Here is a 17,854-nt window from a genome sequence, read left to right as displayed (position 1 = left end):
TTCCGTCCATCGACCGTCCGTGAGCTCTGTCCGCCTGTCTGGTCCGTCACGTCTCTCTCTCTTTAATATATATATATTATATATAGAGAGATATGTCTGCCTCTCCGTTTCCCTGCCCCTCTACTTTCTCTCCCTCTCTCAATATACATACGCTAGCGGTTTGCGCATATCGACTATGTGTAATCCTGCAAGATAGTGATACCGCGGCGACTTTACCAGCACGTATTTTCACGAGTTCTCAGATGATCCGCGACAGCGTGGTATATCCAAGGTGTGTCCGTGTCTGTACGAAGTCTGCTGTGAGCCGGTAGAGCCAGCACGAGATTACCGTGTTATCAACAGCACGCGTGTGAGATATATGTGACAGCGTCATCGGCACCCGTGTGCGCACGCGCGCCGTCTGCTACGTACCACCTGTCACCATCTATACTGGTAACATCTCCCGCACCGTGTCACCCGTGTCCTTCTCCGCGTAATCATCATACAAAATCCCATAATCTACGTCGAGTCTCTCTCACTCTCTCCCGACGTCTTTTTCCTCCTCTCTCTCTCTCTCGATCTCTCTCTCTCTCTCTGCGCAGGCCGCCCCTCGTCCGCCACGCATACGAGCGCACGAAGCTCTAATCACTTAACAGCTCAAACCTCGCATAGTGCGCGACGGCGTCGGTTGCAATAGCTTAAACGCGCTCTGGCACTCGCGTTCGAGACGGATGCACGGCAAGGTCAACACGCCTCTATCTGCTGAAGGACATGATGCGACACGCCGCACGTACTCGCAGCCGACTGCAGCATCCAAACTGCGTTTCATCTCACAGCATCCCAAACTGAGCTTCACCGCAGCAGCACAATCCGAACTGGCATTCATCTCGGCTTCGTCGGACGAGCTCCAATTCAGCGCCTATCTTACAGCTGCCAACAGCCTTCCATGATCGATTAGCACTCGGGAATATATTCGCCGCCAGCCCAATGATTTTCCTACAGCCTATACTTATAACTGAAATCGCGAGAGCAGCCGGCTTGCGCTTACAATGCCACGAAGGACTTCGCGCGCCTGTTGTGGAATCGTATTGGAAGCGGATTGGGTAGACTGCCATGCGCGGCGATAAGAAAATCACATCTAAAAATGGCATTTAGCCGCAAAATCTGATATTACATGTTTAGGCGGTAAATAATATGTGAGTAGTAAGCCAGGGCCATGCACGCACCAGTACCGCTGTGTGAAATCAGCAGCGCCAACGGAAAACTAGTTGCAATCGCGGCGAACGCTGACGACAGCGGACAATTCATTCGCAGTAAAAAATCGCGAAATGCAGATTCTTTCTTCGCCTGTCACGGTCTCTCAAAGGACATCGCCATGATTCATTTATCGATAGTTAAGCGGTATCGTGCAAAAATGCAAACAAAAATTTTGGTTTCTCTGACTCCTGATCGCCTACGTAATACAGGCTGATCGATAATTGTTGCATGATGGCCGGATTATTCTAATTGAATCTATTATTCTTTACATCATGCGTATTTGATAAAATATGATTTTAAAATCTACCTTGTTTTGTTCACCATGCTGACATCTGAAACAGCCATGTTTTTAATTGATAAATGCTGCCAGCGTTTCCCATTCACCCACTCAATTTCTAGCGACATTCAGCGATCAAACTGGCAAAACGCGCTACCACAAGTCAACATTAACATTACCCATACTCAACGGGAAGCTGCGCATGCAAGTCACTGCAAGCCATGAAAGGACTTGTTCCCGTGGCCGTCAACCTACACTATGCTTATAATTATTGTAAGGTTACCAAAAATGTAAATGTTTGAATCTCGGAGGAGAGAAGAGAGAAAGATAGAGAGAGAGAGAGAGAAGAGGGGAGAGAGAGCGAGAGAGAGAGAGAGAGAGAGAGAGAGAAAGAGAGAGCGTGCGTGCGTGCAAGTCGATCGATCATACTTACACGCAACGTTATAACAACGCCGTAGCATTAGCGCCTTCGCTATACCGTAAAATATTACCTGAAATTATAGCTCCCCCGTGCACGGGTAACGGCACCGCCTCGATTGAACACGCGGAGTGCCTGCCTGGCCATTTTACCTCGCCGTGAGACACATACATGCAGGGGATGCGTGCAGCAGAGACGCGGTGCGTGCTCACTGAGTGCGCACTCCGTATAATATGTAATACCTTCAGGAGTGTATAGTATAGATATACACTCCTAATATTAATATAGATATATACACTCCTGATATTAATATAGATATACACTCCTGATATTAATATAGATATACACTGCTGATATTAATATAAATATACACGCCAATATTACACACTCCTGATATGAATATAGATATACACTCCAATATTACACACTCCTGATATGAATATAGATATACACTGCAATATTATACACTCCTGATCATACGTTCGTATCAAGACTACAGGAATGAGAGACAGACGCGTCATATTATCACACAATGCCTTAACGATCGCGGATAAACCTTACACACACGCGTTGTGTACTAATGTTTGCGCACGAACATGCCCGCATATTGCTGCTGCTCGTCACTAGCAAGAGTCCATAATAGAAAATATATAGAAAATATAATATTATATTATGGACTCGTGTTACTATTTATACGCGCGCAAATTATTCGCATACAACTCGCGTGTGTGCACGTGTGTGTGTGCGCGCGTGGTGCTGGACTGAAAATGCACGTGACGTAATCTGATTTTTTTTTTATCAGTCACCATACACACCTTTGCGAAGCCGAAAAATACAGCAAACTTAAACTTCTTAAATGCTCCAATGCGAATATGATCGAACCCGAATTGTAGAATAGAGAATTGTAGGTAAATGACGTCAAAGGCGATTACTGCATGAATAGAATAACAACGACTCAATAAGAATTACCATGACAGCCGAGCTCACATTGCATTCGAAAATAGCACTGGTACAAAATCCCCGACGGCAAATGCTTTGGCTCTGTAAAGTTGGCATGTAAGAAGCTTCTCTGAAGAATTGTGCTCAACTGCATTGCAGTTAACGATTTCCCGATCCGCCCCCCCTAGTAAAATACACGAAAATTTAAACTGATGGCGGAGTCTGCTTTCTGCCGTCCGATCCCCTCTCCCCCTTACCGATTCAATTCTCTTCCACGGTGAAAGGAAACGAACGACCACCTTTTCTAGGGGCGTTTGTGGCATAAACATAGCCCATTCTTTCAACAAGTGTGCAAGAATTTCAAAAGCGATTTACAATCCCACCACATTGAAAAAAGTTTGGACGAAACATACATATACAAAGAAGTAAATGTCCCCCCAGAAACCGGATTAAAAATCCTTGTGGGCAAATGTAATGTCCAATAATTTATAATCGAAGTTAAAAGTCCCAAATGCCCAAGTTAAAGGGCGAATACACATGACACAGAGTTTTCGCCATGCAGACAATTACAAGTGTAATGGCAGGCAGATCCCGGAGCTAGCCCCTGTCGTCCAGCTATTAAAAGTACACAGCCGGATAACGAAAAAATTTATGCAACCATGGCTCATATTACCTACCCTTCATCAGAGCACTGCACCCTCCTATCTGCCTGATCCAATCAACTTGTAATCGAATGGTGTATTCATCGAATCGCTGTAACATTCCCTAACAAACTAGATCAACTGAGCGAGCGCATTGCAAAATGAAATGCAAGCTACTGGGAAACATCAAACCGTTATAGAAAATGTTTCCAGAAATACAAGCGAATTATAGCTTGCCCCTAATGCCTAACATGTTATTGGATTACTGGGTCAGCAATAAAAGATTACCATGGGTTTATGCTGGTTATGGGTAAATAAAATAGCAAAATTAATGGGCAGGGACCAATGTGTTCTTTCGTAATAAATCCGACAATTCTTGAAATCGTCAACCACCAAACAAAAGTGCAATCTAATTGAGTTGGACGTAGTGGTCTTAAGACTGGTACAAACATCGCGCATAAAGACCACCATCAAGTTAGACATGTGAAGTATACCAGGGAGAGGGTCCCTCGCGATTAAACCAAGTGGGGCATGCATCAACGTAAACCGCGTCACACACGATGTAAGTTTAAACCAAATTTCAATCGTTGTTATATTTTTGTTGAACATAACAATGGTTATAGCAAGTGTTATGAGACCATGCTAGGCCTCATTAGACACCTTGTTGTTATACGCAAATCAATACCCAACATAACGTACGTAATAGTAAAGTAAGGAAAAGTACGATAACGTCCAGGTAAGAACTGTTTTGAAAATAGACTACTGTTAAGAAGAGAGCGCACACAAGTCCCAAAGCAGAATGGCCTAGGCCATGCAATGTAAAGTTACACAATAAATTCCTCTAGGCTTACTCACGACCAACCGGCCACTTGCAACGATAGCGGCACATTTATACCGTCACCATGCGGCCTTCGTCCGTGTCTTCCCGGTGCCAGTGGAACAGAATGAGGCGACTCCTCGACGGACAGCGCCCCGGGAAACAACGAGTCCTCGTCGTAACGTAGTCGTAACGGAACTTCGTCCGTCGTGCCCAAACGTGGCGACATCCGGGCGTCGGCCCGGCCGGCGCCCGCTGCCCCATCCGCAACGGCAAACAGCTCTTTCGTAAAGCATTGCCGGAATATTTACGCGCTGCGTCCGTCGGCGGCCGCCCGTAACGCCGCGGCGGATTGGCAGCGCTGTCATCGTCTATATAGCAGCCGACAGAGAGGAGACCAGAGAGAGAGAGAGAGAAGAGAGGGGGGAGAGACCAGAGAGCGTCCCGCGCCGCCGTGCCTCCCACGAATGAAGCCCTCCCGAAACCTCCGCCGCATCGTTCAAACTCGTTCGAGTTGTGTCCAATTATAGACGGATAGATCGCGTGCTTCGCACGAATATAATCTCCATCCGCACCCTCGCGAGAATTTAGGTGGGGCGGGGCGCGAAAAAAAAACACACGTAAAAAAAAAAAAAAAATAACGCGCGCGACAACCGTTTTTTCCGTCGGCCGTGCGATAAGTCGAGGCCCCGCACAAAACGTTTGTGTTGGTGTGTGGCGGGGAGGCGCGTACTACCGGCGTCGGCGTCAGGCGCCCGTATTGCCGTGGCTCACCGGTCTCCGGCGACGTCGGAGTGACCCCGCTTTTTGCCCGATCTTAACGCTCAGGAGCTCGTGCTTGGCGGGTCTGGGGCCCAATCAACCGGGCACTAGCCAGCTTTAACATCCGCTTTCGTTAACTAATCATTCCAGGCTTATAATATACATGCCGCACCTGCGTTAATCTGCGATGCCGGGCGGGCCATCGAAACGCGGGGAAGGGACGCGGACGCAAAACGGCCGCACGTAAGACGCCGCGGTTATTATCTATCTCAAATGCTGGTGAGCGCAATATCCACTTCAAAAAGCAATCATCGCCGCCAGCCGCCGACCTGTTTCTGCATATAAGCGTTCGGCGGGTACGAAGTCCGCGCCATCCACATCACCGTTCTAAACAGTTTACACACGCAATTTTACCAGGGCCCTCGCCGTATAGCCGGAACCCATGGGCGTAGCATCCACGGCACCACGTACACGCACCACGGGTAGCCTCACACGCACAGCGCGCCTGTGGATTTCAACCGGCCACGATTGACTCATCCCAGGTCCCGTGTGCAATCAATCATTCCAGACCGCCTCTTTCCCGTCCAACGCTTGCCTGGCCTCGCCGAATAGCGGGAGCCTACAAATCAGGCGAAGCAGCAGTGCCGAATGCAGGAGGCGCAGCAGTAAAGGCAGCTACACCATCCATCGCATCATCATCAATCAGCAGCCAGCAGCAGCAAAGCAGTGTTCCGACGCACGAACGAGAACTTTCCGAAACGCGGACCGAAATGCGGTAGGCATGCGCCGCTTGCTTCGATCCGCTACCGAATCTCAAGTTCGAGGGGAATCAAAATTAGGACGACCCGCAACAGCGATGGCGCCGACGTCCGCGGCCGGGCCGCGGGGTATAAGCGGTTGGTGGGCGAAAAGCCGGCGAGCGGCACCGACAACATTGCGCTTCTCTCTCAGCGACCAGGTCGTTCAAATAACGTGTTCCAGCACGGCGCGCGGGCCTACTAAACTCGCTACAATGCCCAATGCAGCCGGGCCATGCGCGCAAGGCTCTGTACATGCTGAATGGATCCTGCAGACTCGCGGATGTCCACTTTATTGCAATTCCGCGTGACGAGCAAAATTTATGCATTCTCCTTCGCAGCCCCTTTATTTCTGCCCTAGTCCCTCTGTCTGGTCCCCTCTGTCGCCTGTTCTTTTTTCCGTCCCGCCATGCCGCGCGCCGTCCGTGAGTCCTTGTCCCGCACTGTCCCTGTCCGTCTCCTCCTCCTCTCCTCCTCTTTATATATATATATATATTAAATATAGAAGAGGATAATGTTCGCCCTGGCCTCTCTGTTTTCGCCCCCCTCTACTCTCTCTCCCTCTCGACAAATATACACACGCTAGCGGTTTTGCGCCAATGATCGACCTATGTGTGGGGATGCCTGCAAGAATAGTAAATGACCGTGCGGCGGAACTTTACCAGCCGTACTTTTCACGAGTTTCCTCAATGAAATCCGGCGACAGCGTGGTATATCCAAGGTGTGTCCCGTGTCTTGTACGAAGTATCCTGCCTGTGAGCCGGTAGAGGGCCAAGCACGAGATTACCGTGTTTATCCACAGCAACCGCCGTCGTGAGATATTATGTGACAGCGCAAATCGAACCGCAGTGTGCCCGCACGCGCGCCGTCTGCTACGTTTACCACCTGTCAAACCATCTAACTGGTAAAAACATCTCCGGCGCAGCGCCCGTGTCCACCGTGTGCGCCTTCTCCTCCGCGTAATCATTACATACAAACATCCCATAATCTACGTCCCGAGTCTACCTCTCACTCTCTCCCCGACTCTCTCTCTACTCTCCTCTTCTCCTCATCTCTCTCCTTCTCTCTCTCTCTCTTCCTCTCTCTCTCCTGGCGGGCAGGCCGCCCTCGGTACCGCCAGCATGACGAGGCGCCGCGGAAAGCTCTAATCACTTAACAGCTCAAACTCGATAGCTGGCGACGGCGTCGGTTGCATAAGTTAACAGCGCTCTGCACTCGCGTCGACGACGATGCACGGCAAGGCTCAACACGCTCTATCTGAAGGACATGCATGCGCACGCGCCACTATCGCAGCCGACTGCAGCATCCAAACTGGTTTCATCTCAGCAGCATCCCAACTGACTTCACCGCAGCAGCATCCGAAGTTCCGAACTGGCTTCATCTCGGCTTCGTCGGACGAGCGTCCCATTCAGCGCCTATCTTACAGCTGCACAGCTTCCATGATCGATAGCACTCGAATGATATCGCCGCAGCAATGATTTTCGTACACTATACATTATAACTGAAATCGCGAGAGCAGCGGTTGCGTTACAATGCACGAAGACTTCGAGCCGCCTGTGTGGAAATCGCTCGTGGAAGCGGATTGGGTAGACTGCCATGCCGCGGCGATAAGAAAATCACATCTAAAAATGGCATTTGCCGCAAAATCTATATTACAGTTAGGCGGTAAATAATATGTGAGTATAAGAGGGCCATGCGACGCACAGACCGCTGTGAAAATCAGCAGCGCAAGGAAAACTAGTGCATCGCGGCGAACGCTGACGACACGGACAGATTCATTCGAGTAAAAAATCGCGGAAATGGATTTCTTTCTTCGCCTGTCACTGTCTCTCAATAACATCGCATGATTCATATCGTAGTTAAGACGGTATCGTGCAAAAATGTAACAAAAATTGTTTCTCTGAGATCGCCTACGTAATACAGGCTGATCGATAATTGTTGCATGATGGGGATTATCATAATTTAAATCTATTATTCTTTACATCATGGTATGATAAATATTTTAAAATCTACTTGTTTGTTCACCATGCTGACATCTGAAACAGCCATGTTTTAATAATAAATGCTGCCAGCTTTTCCATTTCACCATTCTAGCGACATTCAGCTGTCCAAATGCCAATAATGGCTACCACAAGTCAACATTAACATTACCCATTACTCAAGCGGGAAGCTTGCGCATGCAAGTCACTGCAGCCATGACATACCTTGTTTCCCGTGGTCACCTACACATGCTTATAATTATTGTAAGGTTACAGTGTCGAAATGTTATAATATAATTATAATGTCTTGTTAGGTTTATTCATAGCGAATATTCATATTATTAATATTCATGCGATCATTAACCGCAACATTTGCCTTTACGCTATAGCAACAACAAGGGTTTCTGGCTAAAAACGTTCGAAAGTAATATACAACTTTGTGTGTGGTTACAAATCAAATCTGAACCCCAGTACGAACTACTCGATCACTATAAACAAACAATTCTAAACTCAGTGATATCGCCGAGCGCGATATCCGAACGCCAACGCGAGCAAACTCTACCTTGATTCTTGTGTGTGGCCGCAGTTCTCCCGCCTGCTGCCGAGCCAAGGTAGTAGAGATACGAGCAGACTTTCACGGCGAGCCCCGTACGCAGCATACCGCGGGGCGGGTGAAGCTCATATAAGCCTGCCTGTTATTCATTCATCCGGCTCTCTCCATCGGTCTACGTTTCACCACCGAACACTTATATGCAGCTTGTTCCTTGTTCGTAAATGTAGAGCACTTACGTTGCACTATAGTACTGGCCTGGTGCATTCCCTGCACAATATCACACTGCACCGCCAAGAATTATTATATATCGTATACGCGCAACTATTGCACTGCTAAATAAGAGTATGTTGCACATTGGCACTGCAATGTACCATCGAATACCCAACTATTGTGCTCGCCGTTGCACTGCAATGCATCGCCATGCATGTAGTACGGCGTGCGCACTACTGCACTGTCGCCTGCTCTTACACTTGTACTTTCTACTGCACTGCTAGTTTAGTAGTCCTCCACTATTCTCCAGCGAGTAGGCGGGCAATCGCTGTTGTCACTCTAAACTGTGTCGTCCACTTTGACGCACCACGTGCACGTACATTGTGCCGCGCTGCGACTTCCTATTATGTCGCCATTGTTCAACCACTATCTGTTGCTTCTAGGGCCTGCTATTCCGCCAGCCCTTGCGTTAGCGGTTCTTGCGTTCACATTCAATAATACATCCGGTGGTTGTATACCTTCGCTGCCTATCACAGCATAATTTAACCCTTTTTTTGCGCTGCGTCATATAACATCCGGAGAACACCCCGAAATGAGAGCTAGTGTCGTAATGGCCAACTGACCCGTACAGCGCTCCTGCTGGCCAATAGGAGTTTGGGAGTTTGATATTGAATAATTGGGCAATCCATTAACTAATGTCTACAAGCCACAGACAATTACGGGGAACTCGCAGATAAGCTAGCCACAGTGGCGGCTTCTTGACCCTATCAATATTTCATGAAATATTGATCGGTCCGAAGCCATCGTTCGAGATAACATCTGTACTCCCAACCGCATACATACATGTGTATCAGGAGTTAATAATGACAAATTTAATAATAATTGTCATTTAAATTCATAATAATTTGTCATTATTAACTCCTGATGTGTACACATACACACACGCACGCCCGCACGCACGCACACAGACAGATAGACACATACGCGCACACATATTCACGCGCAAACAATCTTTTACGCGCCCACCATGCGCCCCCATTTTAACTTATATACGTCAGTGGTTTAAATTTCGTTTGCTGAAACTAGGCTGCCTTGGAACATGCTAATGCGACTATAACTTTCAACCAAGATTTCCATCTGAGTGTGCCCGCGTTAGAGCGAATAAACGTCATGTGCAGACGTCCTGCAAATTTATCCTTGGCATTAAACTTGTTTCGACGTATTTATAATCTGGCACCTGTCGGGTAGCAATAATCGCATTGCAATGCAATATGATGATGATGATCCGCAATTGCACACTGTGAAATTGAGATTGATACCGACACAGTCAAACGACTGCGACTTCAACCACGCCAAGTTCAGCAACCCGCCCGCGTTTTCTCACAGTGGCCTTGCTGCTACTACCTATAGGCTACTATCGCCAGCTCTCATCCTCTCCCTCAAGGCTTAATTACCGTATGCTAATGATAATTATCCCGTGCCATACGCTAAACAAAGGCGTATAGGAATTTTCCGGCGGATTTCGGTGACGTTTTACACATTCATCACGAAATGAAGACGTCCCTCAGCGGAAATTAAGTGTAGTGGGAAATGCGACACGATTCATGGAGACGTTAGTAGAAAAAACCACGACTCGTTACACTTCTACGAACATAAGGGGTGGGGCAAAAACACTAACTGAAACTCCGCTGAAAATAGGTCACGTGAAACGCGCGCGCGCGTAAACTGGCAGTGTGGCATTACAAAAACCCCCCAAAATATCGTAAAATGCCGTGATATCGTTGAAGCCGAAAATAAATTCACGGAATATTTTAAAACGTTTAACACGTATTTTCCCCACATGAACTGCTTCAATGAGGCATGCACGTGCTTTATAGTCCAAATAAATCTGTTTGCAAGCTCTACTACCGGTCGAATGTGCTACTCGGGTGCTGATCATAAAAACTCCGTTTGCGTTCACTGGGTGGCAGCACCGTACAGTTGCGGCGTCATTAGCAGAGAAATTAACTAATCGCGTAAACACACACACACACACACACACACACACACGCACGCACGCACGCACGCACGCACGCACGCACGCACGCACGCATATATATTTGTGAAGACCCTACGAAGCACTTGATCGTGATTCGCAAACTCTCGATAGTTACCAATTGAGTAAATATGCGCACACTGATGCATATTTTTGAACCCGCCCAAATCTAAGATATGTGCATGTGTCGCCGAAGTTGTTGACGACGTCTGCATATCACGAACGACTGCAGAAAATCCACACCGGAACTCACCTAATGAATCATGCCAAGAGGAAAACTTACAAATGTTAATCACGCAAACACGCGCCGACAGAGGGCGCCTTGATACAGCAGCGTCCCGACGATAAGTACTGGCCGTCGCCAGACATCGCGTGTTTCAAAATCAATATACTAGCTAGCTAAACCTCTCCTTGCAACTGGCAATCGACGTCAGAGGCGCGTGTGGGTGTGTACACTATACTACAGCAGCGGCATTCGCGAGTCAATGATGTGGATCTGTAAATATTACGTACGTAATCGCTAAATATGCGCAAATACAGACACATGCAGGCCCGCACGTGCCGTAAACAGTAGGATTAATTGGTTATTGAGATGACAACAGCGACCATTGAAGAATACGAATACAATATCACAGTCAATTTACTTGAAACTCTAGTATAATTAAATGTATTTACAGCATCTAGGGTATTAGAAGCATTACATTTAAATTAGCACTAGAATGACCACCTAATAAACCCATGCGCACACCATGTTTATGTTTTTATTGCCACTGCCTTTGCAGCAAGCGACCAGCCAGTGTGGGAAAATGGTTAATAATCATTAACGCTAATTGAATTTTACAAAATTACTACCCACGTGGTACCGTTTAAATGTTAATAAAATATAACATTTAGTGACACTTCTAAAAGTCAGGCTTTACAGAAGAGAGTTCGTCCTTACGTTTCGCGGTACAGCAATGGGACATCAATGCAGACATGCATGCTAGTACAGAGTAATCGTCGCATCCCTTCGTACAGCACAATGACAAGAGATTGATGACAGATTTCATACTGAATAAGAAGAGCTAGTTTACGGTTACTTAGCACACCGTTATCAGAAGTAAATAATCAAAAATTATTGTATATATCACATATTTGTGATTATTTACTCCTGCAGTTATTATATGATCAATATCTATCTGATCAAATCTATATATCTATATCTATATCTATATATCTATCAAATCTATCAATATCAAATCTATATGATAATCATACGATACAGATAAAAAATACAAAGGCGTATCATGCGTTTCCGCATAACAACGTTGGAAATGCAACCGATTGTAAGAGACACACAGACAAAAAAATACAGAGATCCGATTGGGAGTGAATGTGAGTCATGCTGTCAGACTGCTGAGGGAGGAAGAGGGAGAGCAAGGTTAGATCAAGAATAAGGGTAAGATGGTGAAAGACTGTGTGCGTGTGTGTGTGTGTGTGTGTGTGTGTTTGTGTGCGCGCGCGTGTGTGTGTGCGCGCGCGCGTGCGTGCGTGCGTGTGTGTGCGTGAGCGCTCGCGTATTTTTTCAGTCTGGCGAGGAAAGTGAGCATGTGTACGTGTACGTGTGCGTGTGCGTACGTGTGCGTGCATGTACGTCTGCGTGAGAGAGCGACAGAGAAATTTCGAAAATAGCACTGGTACAAAATCCCCGACGGCAAATGCTTTGGCTCTGTAAAGTTGGCATGTAAGAAGCTTCTCTGAAGAATTGTGCTCAACTGCATTCAGTTACGATTTCCCGATCGCTAGTAAATACACGAAATTTACTATGCGAGTCTGCTTTCTCGTCCGATCCCCTCTCCCCTTACCGATTCATTCTCTTCACGGTGAAAGGAAACGACGACCAATTTTCTAGCGTTGTGCATAACATAGCATTCTTTCACAATGTGAAGAATTTCAAAGCGATTACAATCCACACATTGAAAAGTTGGACGAACATACATATACAAAGAGTAATGTCCAAGAAACGGATTAAAATCACTTGTGCAAAATTTAATGTCCATTAATTTATAATCGAAGTTAAAAGTCAATGCCCAAGTTAAAGGCGAATACACATACACAGAGTTTTCGCCAGTGCAGACAATTACAAGTGTATGCAGGCAATCCCGGAGCTACCCTGTCGTCAGCTATTAAAAGTACACACCTGGATAACAAAAATTTATGCAACCATGGCTATATTACCTACCCTTCATCAGAGCACCACCCTTCCTATCTGCTGATCATTCAACTTGTAATCGAATGTGTATTCATCGATGCTGTAGGCATTCCCTACAACTAGATCAACTGAGACACGATTGCAAATGAAATGAACTACTGAGAACATCAAACGTGTATTGAAAAATATGTTTCAGAATACAAGCGAATTATAGGCTTGCCTAATAGCTAACATGTTATTGATTACTTCAGCATAAAGATTACCATGGGTTTATGCTGTTATGGTAAATAAAATAGCAAATAATGCAGCCAAGTTCTTTCGTATACCGACAATTCCCTTGAAATCGTCAACCACCAGACAAAAGTGCATCTAATTGAGTGACGTAGTGGTTCTAGACTGGTACAACATCGCCATTAAGACCATCATCAAGTTAACAAACATGTAGAAGTACAGGGAGAGGGTCCCGCGATAAACAAGTGGCATCATCACGTAACCGCGTCAACACGATGTAAGTAAACAAATTTCAATCGTTGTATATTTTTGTGAACATAACAATGTACGAGTGTTATGAGACATGCTAGCCTTACTTTAGACACTTGTTGTTATACGCAATCAATACCAATAAGTACTGTATAGTAGTCGGAAAATACGATAACGGTCAGGAAGACTGTTTGAAATAACTACTTTAAGAAGAGAGCGCACACAAGTCAAGTACGCACGGGCAACCCGTACGTAGCAAGCAGAATGCCTAGCCAGCAATGTAAGTTACACAATAATTCTCTTGTGAGGCGATGACAGCCAGATGCCAAGCAACAATTTATGTGCAACCTTCAAGAAGATCTCAGAAATCTGGAACGGAGCCATAGGCGCGTCGCCAACGTATTCTCGCGAGCGACTTATTTATGGAAATAAGTGAAATCCTGCGCAGAATGTAGAGTGTGCACTAAAACACACGGCGAGAGAGCAACACGGGAGTTTCTTTACACTGAGAGTCTGTTACCTTTCCGATACTGCGTGCGTGTGCAGTTTTAACAGTCAAATCTCGGCTTCTGCCAAAGTGGTGCACTTCTCCGGGGGGCAAACGCAAACTTGCTGTTTATGCTCACTCGCGAAGAGTAAAGCATCTAGAGTGGTTGGGCTGTCAACGTTTACGGCCCGCTGCCGTCTGTTCGTGCTGATCTATTTGTTGTGGTTGGGCTCCGTTAAAATAAACACTTCGCGCGAGATGGCGATATATATCCACCGCGCTCGTTTACGTGTGCTTTTTGCTACTTCTGTCAGATTTTGGCTAAACATGAGCAACTTGTATCGTGATTCCTCAGCGCAGCAGACCGCACGCGGCTACTTTTGATGTTACCCCACTACATGTATCATTAGAATTACATTAGCATTGGTTGTAGAAAACGCCGTGTTAACGTGACGGATATGTGCGGAGTTAGATTTGATCTTCATATTCTAATTATGGCCCAAACTGCGTTAATTCACGCAAAGGATCTGCACGCAACCTAAATACTGTCGACCTTTCTTGAAAGACAGTGCAAATGTTATCAGAGTGAAGAAAGGTAAGTTGCGGTCGATCGATTTCTGTGCAGCGACTATAGTCAGCATCTTACGGACACCGTTTTTACACACACACGGGAATACACTCAGAGATGCGCAGTCAATCACGAACTCACATGCATTGTGACAACCCCACATATACGCGCACACACACGCACACGCGCGCGCGCAAGCACAAGCGTGCGAGCACACACACATTCACACGTACATACACACGCACGCACGCACACACCAATTTACATACACTTCCACGCACAAACATACAACTCGCGCACCCATTCACGCATGTAAACACTCACATGTACGCAACCACGAACACACCCCGTACTCGAACGCGTACACACGAACATGTACATCCGCACACATGTACACTCATTCATGTAAACACGCGCGTGACGTACGCACGCACGCACGCACGAACAAACGCACGCACACATGCATGATAATTTCACATGTGTGCCACGTACACTACTAATAACGTATATAATAACAACGCAGAAGCCGGCATAAACTACCTCCCATATACACCAACCGCAATTCGACATGGTTTATTTATGTTATCACATAATTTCTAACAAGAAGAATAAAAAATGGGTTGAAAGGAATTCAAGGTCTGGCTACCCGTTCTATCTTATCTTCCGCATATCGGCTTGTTCTTATGGATCACAGCTAGAATATTTGTTGTGATTTTGATAAAAATCGTAGCAGGCGAAAGTTACGGTTTAAGTTGAAGGTGTATACATGTTCTATGTCTAAGGAATACGTGGCTGGACGTGCTTCCTGTGTTAAAAGCACACAATATTTTAGAGGATATTATATAATTACAATACTCTAAATCACAACAACAGCATATTATATATATATATATATATATATATATATATATATACATTGTCATATATATCAGGGGTTAATAATGCCAAATATTTGTCATTATTAACCCCTGCTATATATATAGACAGACATATCATATCACGAACAGGAATACAGCAAACGATATATTCATGGACACTCATCGCAAATTTGTAATTTTACAGCAGAGATGCGAGGATCATATGGGGCTAACACATTTTGCCAGTCAGACACCTAATGTAAACAGATAACATATTAACAGTATACGGTACTGCTTTATATATACAGCTTCCACTATACTTCTCCAATTTCTTCAAACCTTTTCCCTATAGCATGTGTGGTGAATGTACTGTTATTTTCATAATGGTTCTTGTTTGTTTCCTTCTTTTACTGAAAACTCGATGAAGTTACAGTTCTTTTTCTTTAATGTTATACAGGGGTTTGCTAAGTTTGCAAAAGATTCGGATACCTGCATGGCAACCCTTTCACTCCATTCATACCTTATGTCACCGCTTACTAGATTAATAATTGCAATTAATTATAGAGTGTCTCAGGCGGTATTCTCTCTATATATTTATACTGCGCTTTTGATATCATAGTAATTTAGCAGTTTTCACACCATTTCATCTAACAGGTTTTTTTCCTGCAGTTAAGAATAGTAACATCAGGAGATCCTACCTGTTTCACTTGTTTCCCAGTAGTCGCCACTGGACGATGCAAAGCTGCTGCTGTCACAATGCCACTCAGATGAGCACGTGTCATACTTGCAGTCGGACACTTCCGATGGCGCAGCGCCCTCCGACGTGTCCGAACTTGAACAGCGGGATTTCACGGTGGTGCCACCTATCACAGTATCGCCTGAACTTTGTGACTCCGCACTCAACTGCTGACTGTACATTCCTTTCCGGAAGTTCTCGACGAATATTTCGATGTTCTGTTCAATTTGCGCAGACGAAGTAGCAGGCATTGTCAGTACTGTATACGGCATCCGTTCATGAGCTTCATTCAAAGGAGTAATCAAGCTAGTTATAAATACTGGTACAAATTTAGTTTTTGTGCAATAACAGTTGAGTCTGTAACAGACGATGCAGACACATACATGATTTCCTATCCTGTGGGGACGTATAATAATATAAGAGCAATTACCTCTGGGAAAAATTTAATTCGAAAATGAATAAATTAACCCTCACAGTCCTTAATGAAGCCATGCATTTACATAGCATAAAAGTAGCCTGACTCGCAAATTAAACGTTGAAAACGGAGTGTAAAAATCATAAAGGCAGTGTCAGTGAATTAAATGTCTACACAGATTTAAACTGTCTGAACTGGATTACGTAAACATACGTGGACGCCATCTGTTATTGCGAAATAGACTGACTATACGCGCTACAACACAAACACAAATTATTGATCATGCAGAGTTGTGCGATTACTGGGACTAAAACTTCTGGCTGCGATGTGACAATTACGAAACTACTATAAGCTAGCTGCCGAAATATATATGTATTATTTAGGCCTCCAACCAGCGTTAGCGCAAGATTACTGTAGAAGCCCTTGCACCTACATCATAAACACAGCCGCGTCATCAACACAATGTAAATGCATGGATGCCATGAATTTCATTCCCGTTGAAATTCCTACCGTGTATATAATCCACGACATTGTATGGATCCCTCCGGTCGACTCTCCCCGCTTGATTTTTCCGTGTAGCCGCTCGATTGCGTCACAGTTACACACGACATTTACGGTGAGTGTCCGCCATTCCTGTAAACGACGGAGAACGACGAACGAGACAGCAGCACCGTCGGTTCGGATCGTTTCGGAATAATGAGCAGACGGCGTCTGCTAGCGAGACTGCGTGCGTCGGCTGCCGCCGTCTCCTAGGAGATACGCTGGGAATGCGCACGTTCCCGCCTACTGCAGCGCGCCGGTGTATGGACGAAGCTCAGCACAGCACGTCAATATATATATATAGTTGGGCTTCACCTAGGCTTCGTGCAGCATATTGTGTGCGTGTCGCGTTCGCTCAACTCGGAAATGAGAGATGGACGCTGGAATGTTAAAAATGTTCAGCGTAATATAGACATCACAACATTTGCAACTACAATAATTGTGTCAACAAAGGTTTTTATGCATGGGCACAACGGAACATTAAACCGCTGTAAATTCTGATACGCGCTACCAAATCCAATGAAATTACCAGACTACGACGATCACACCGCGTCATATGTATCTGTCCCGTATTCTAACACTATAATTATTATAGTCTATAATGTGGTGATAATAACCATATTATCACTAATCACTGTATTAGCAGAATACATTTTGGCGGAAGATATATATAGTACACAGCCCTTGCCTAGCTAACAGCCCTAATTAACCATACCCGGTTAAATGACAATTGTCATTATTAGACAAGAGCCGCAAAGCATCTGGGCTCATCTGAGGTCTGTTGCTACGGTTATAAACGTAACATTTAAGTCGTGCGTAGTGACACCTTTGTTAGGCGCAGATATGCAGATACGCAGTTGCGTACACATCATTTCAGCAACCTTCTGCAATGCATTCTGCATACCTCCCAAATCCC

The 17,854-nt window shown here is 45.5% G+C and overlaps 1 protein-coding gene across 2 annotated transcripts in view; it reads right to left on the bottom strand.

Annotated features, from left to right (window-relative positions):
• Positions 1–16,237, bottom strand: part of LOC106821195 (guanine nucleotide exchange factor DBS-like) — a 108,775-nt gene extending 92,538 nt beyond the window's left edge. For both annotated transcript variants that reach the window (XM_014825891.1, XM_014825892.1), the window contains exon 1: positions 15,946–16,237. In XM_014825891.1, coding sequence (XP_014681377.1) covers positions 15,946–16,234 — 289 coding nt within the window. In that variant the 5' untranslated portion in view covers positions 16,235–16,237. The remainder of the gene's footprint in view (positions 1–15,945) is intronic.
• Positions 16,238–17,854: the final 1,617 nt, after the last annotated feature.

This window comes from Priapulus caudatus, unplaced genomic scaffold (assembly GCF_000485595.1).
Source record: "Priapulus caudatus unplaced genomic scaffold, Priapulus_caudatus-5.0.1 Scaffold63, whole genome shotgun sequence".
NCBI lineage: Eukaryota > Metazoa > Priapulida > Priapulimorpha > Priapulimorphida > Priapulidae > Priapulus > Priapulus caudatus.
This window is presented reverse-complemented; position numbering and strand designations above follow the sequence as displayed.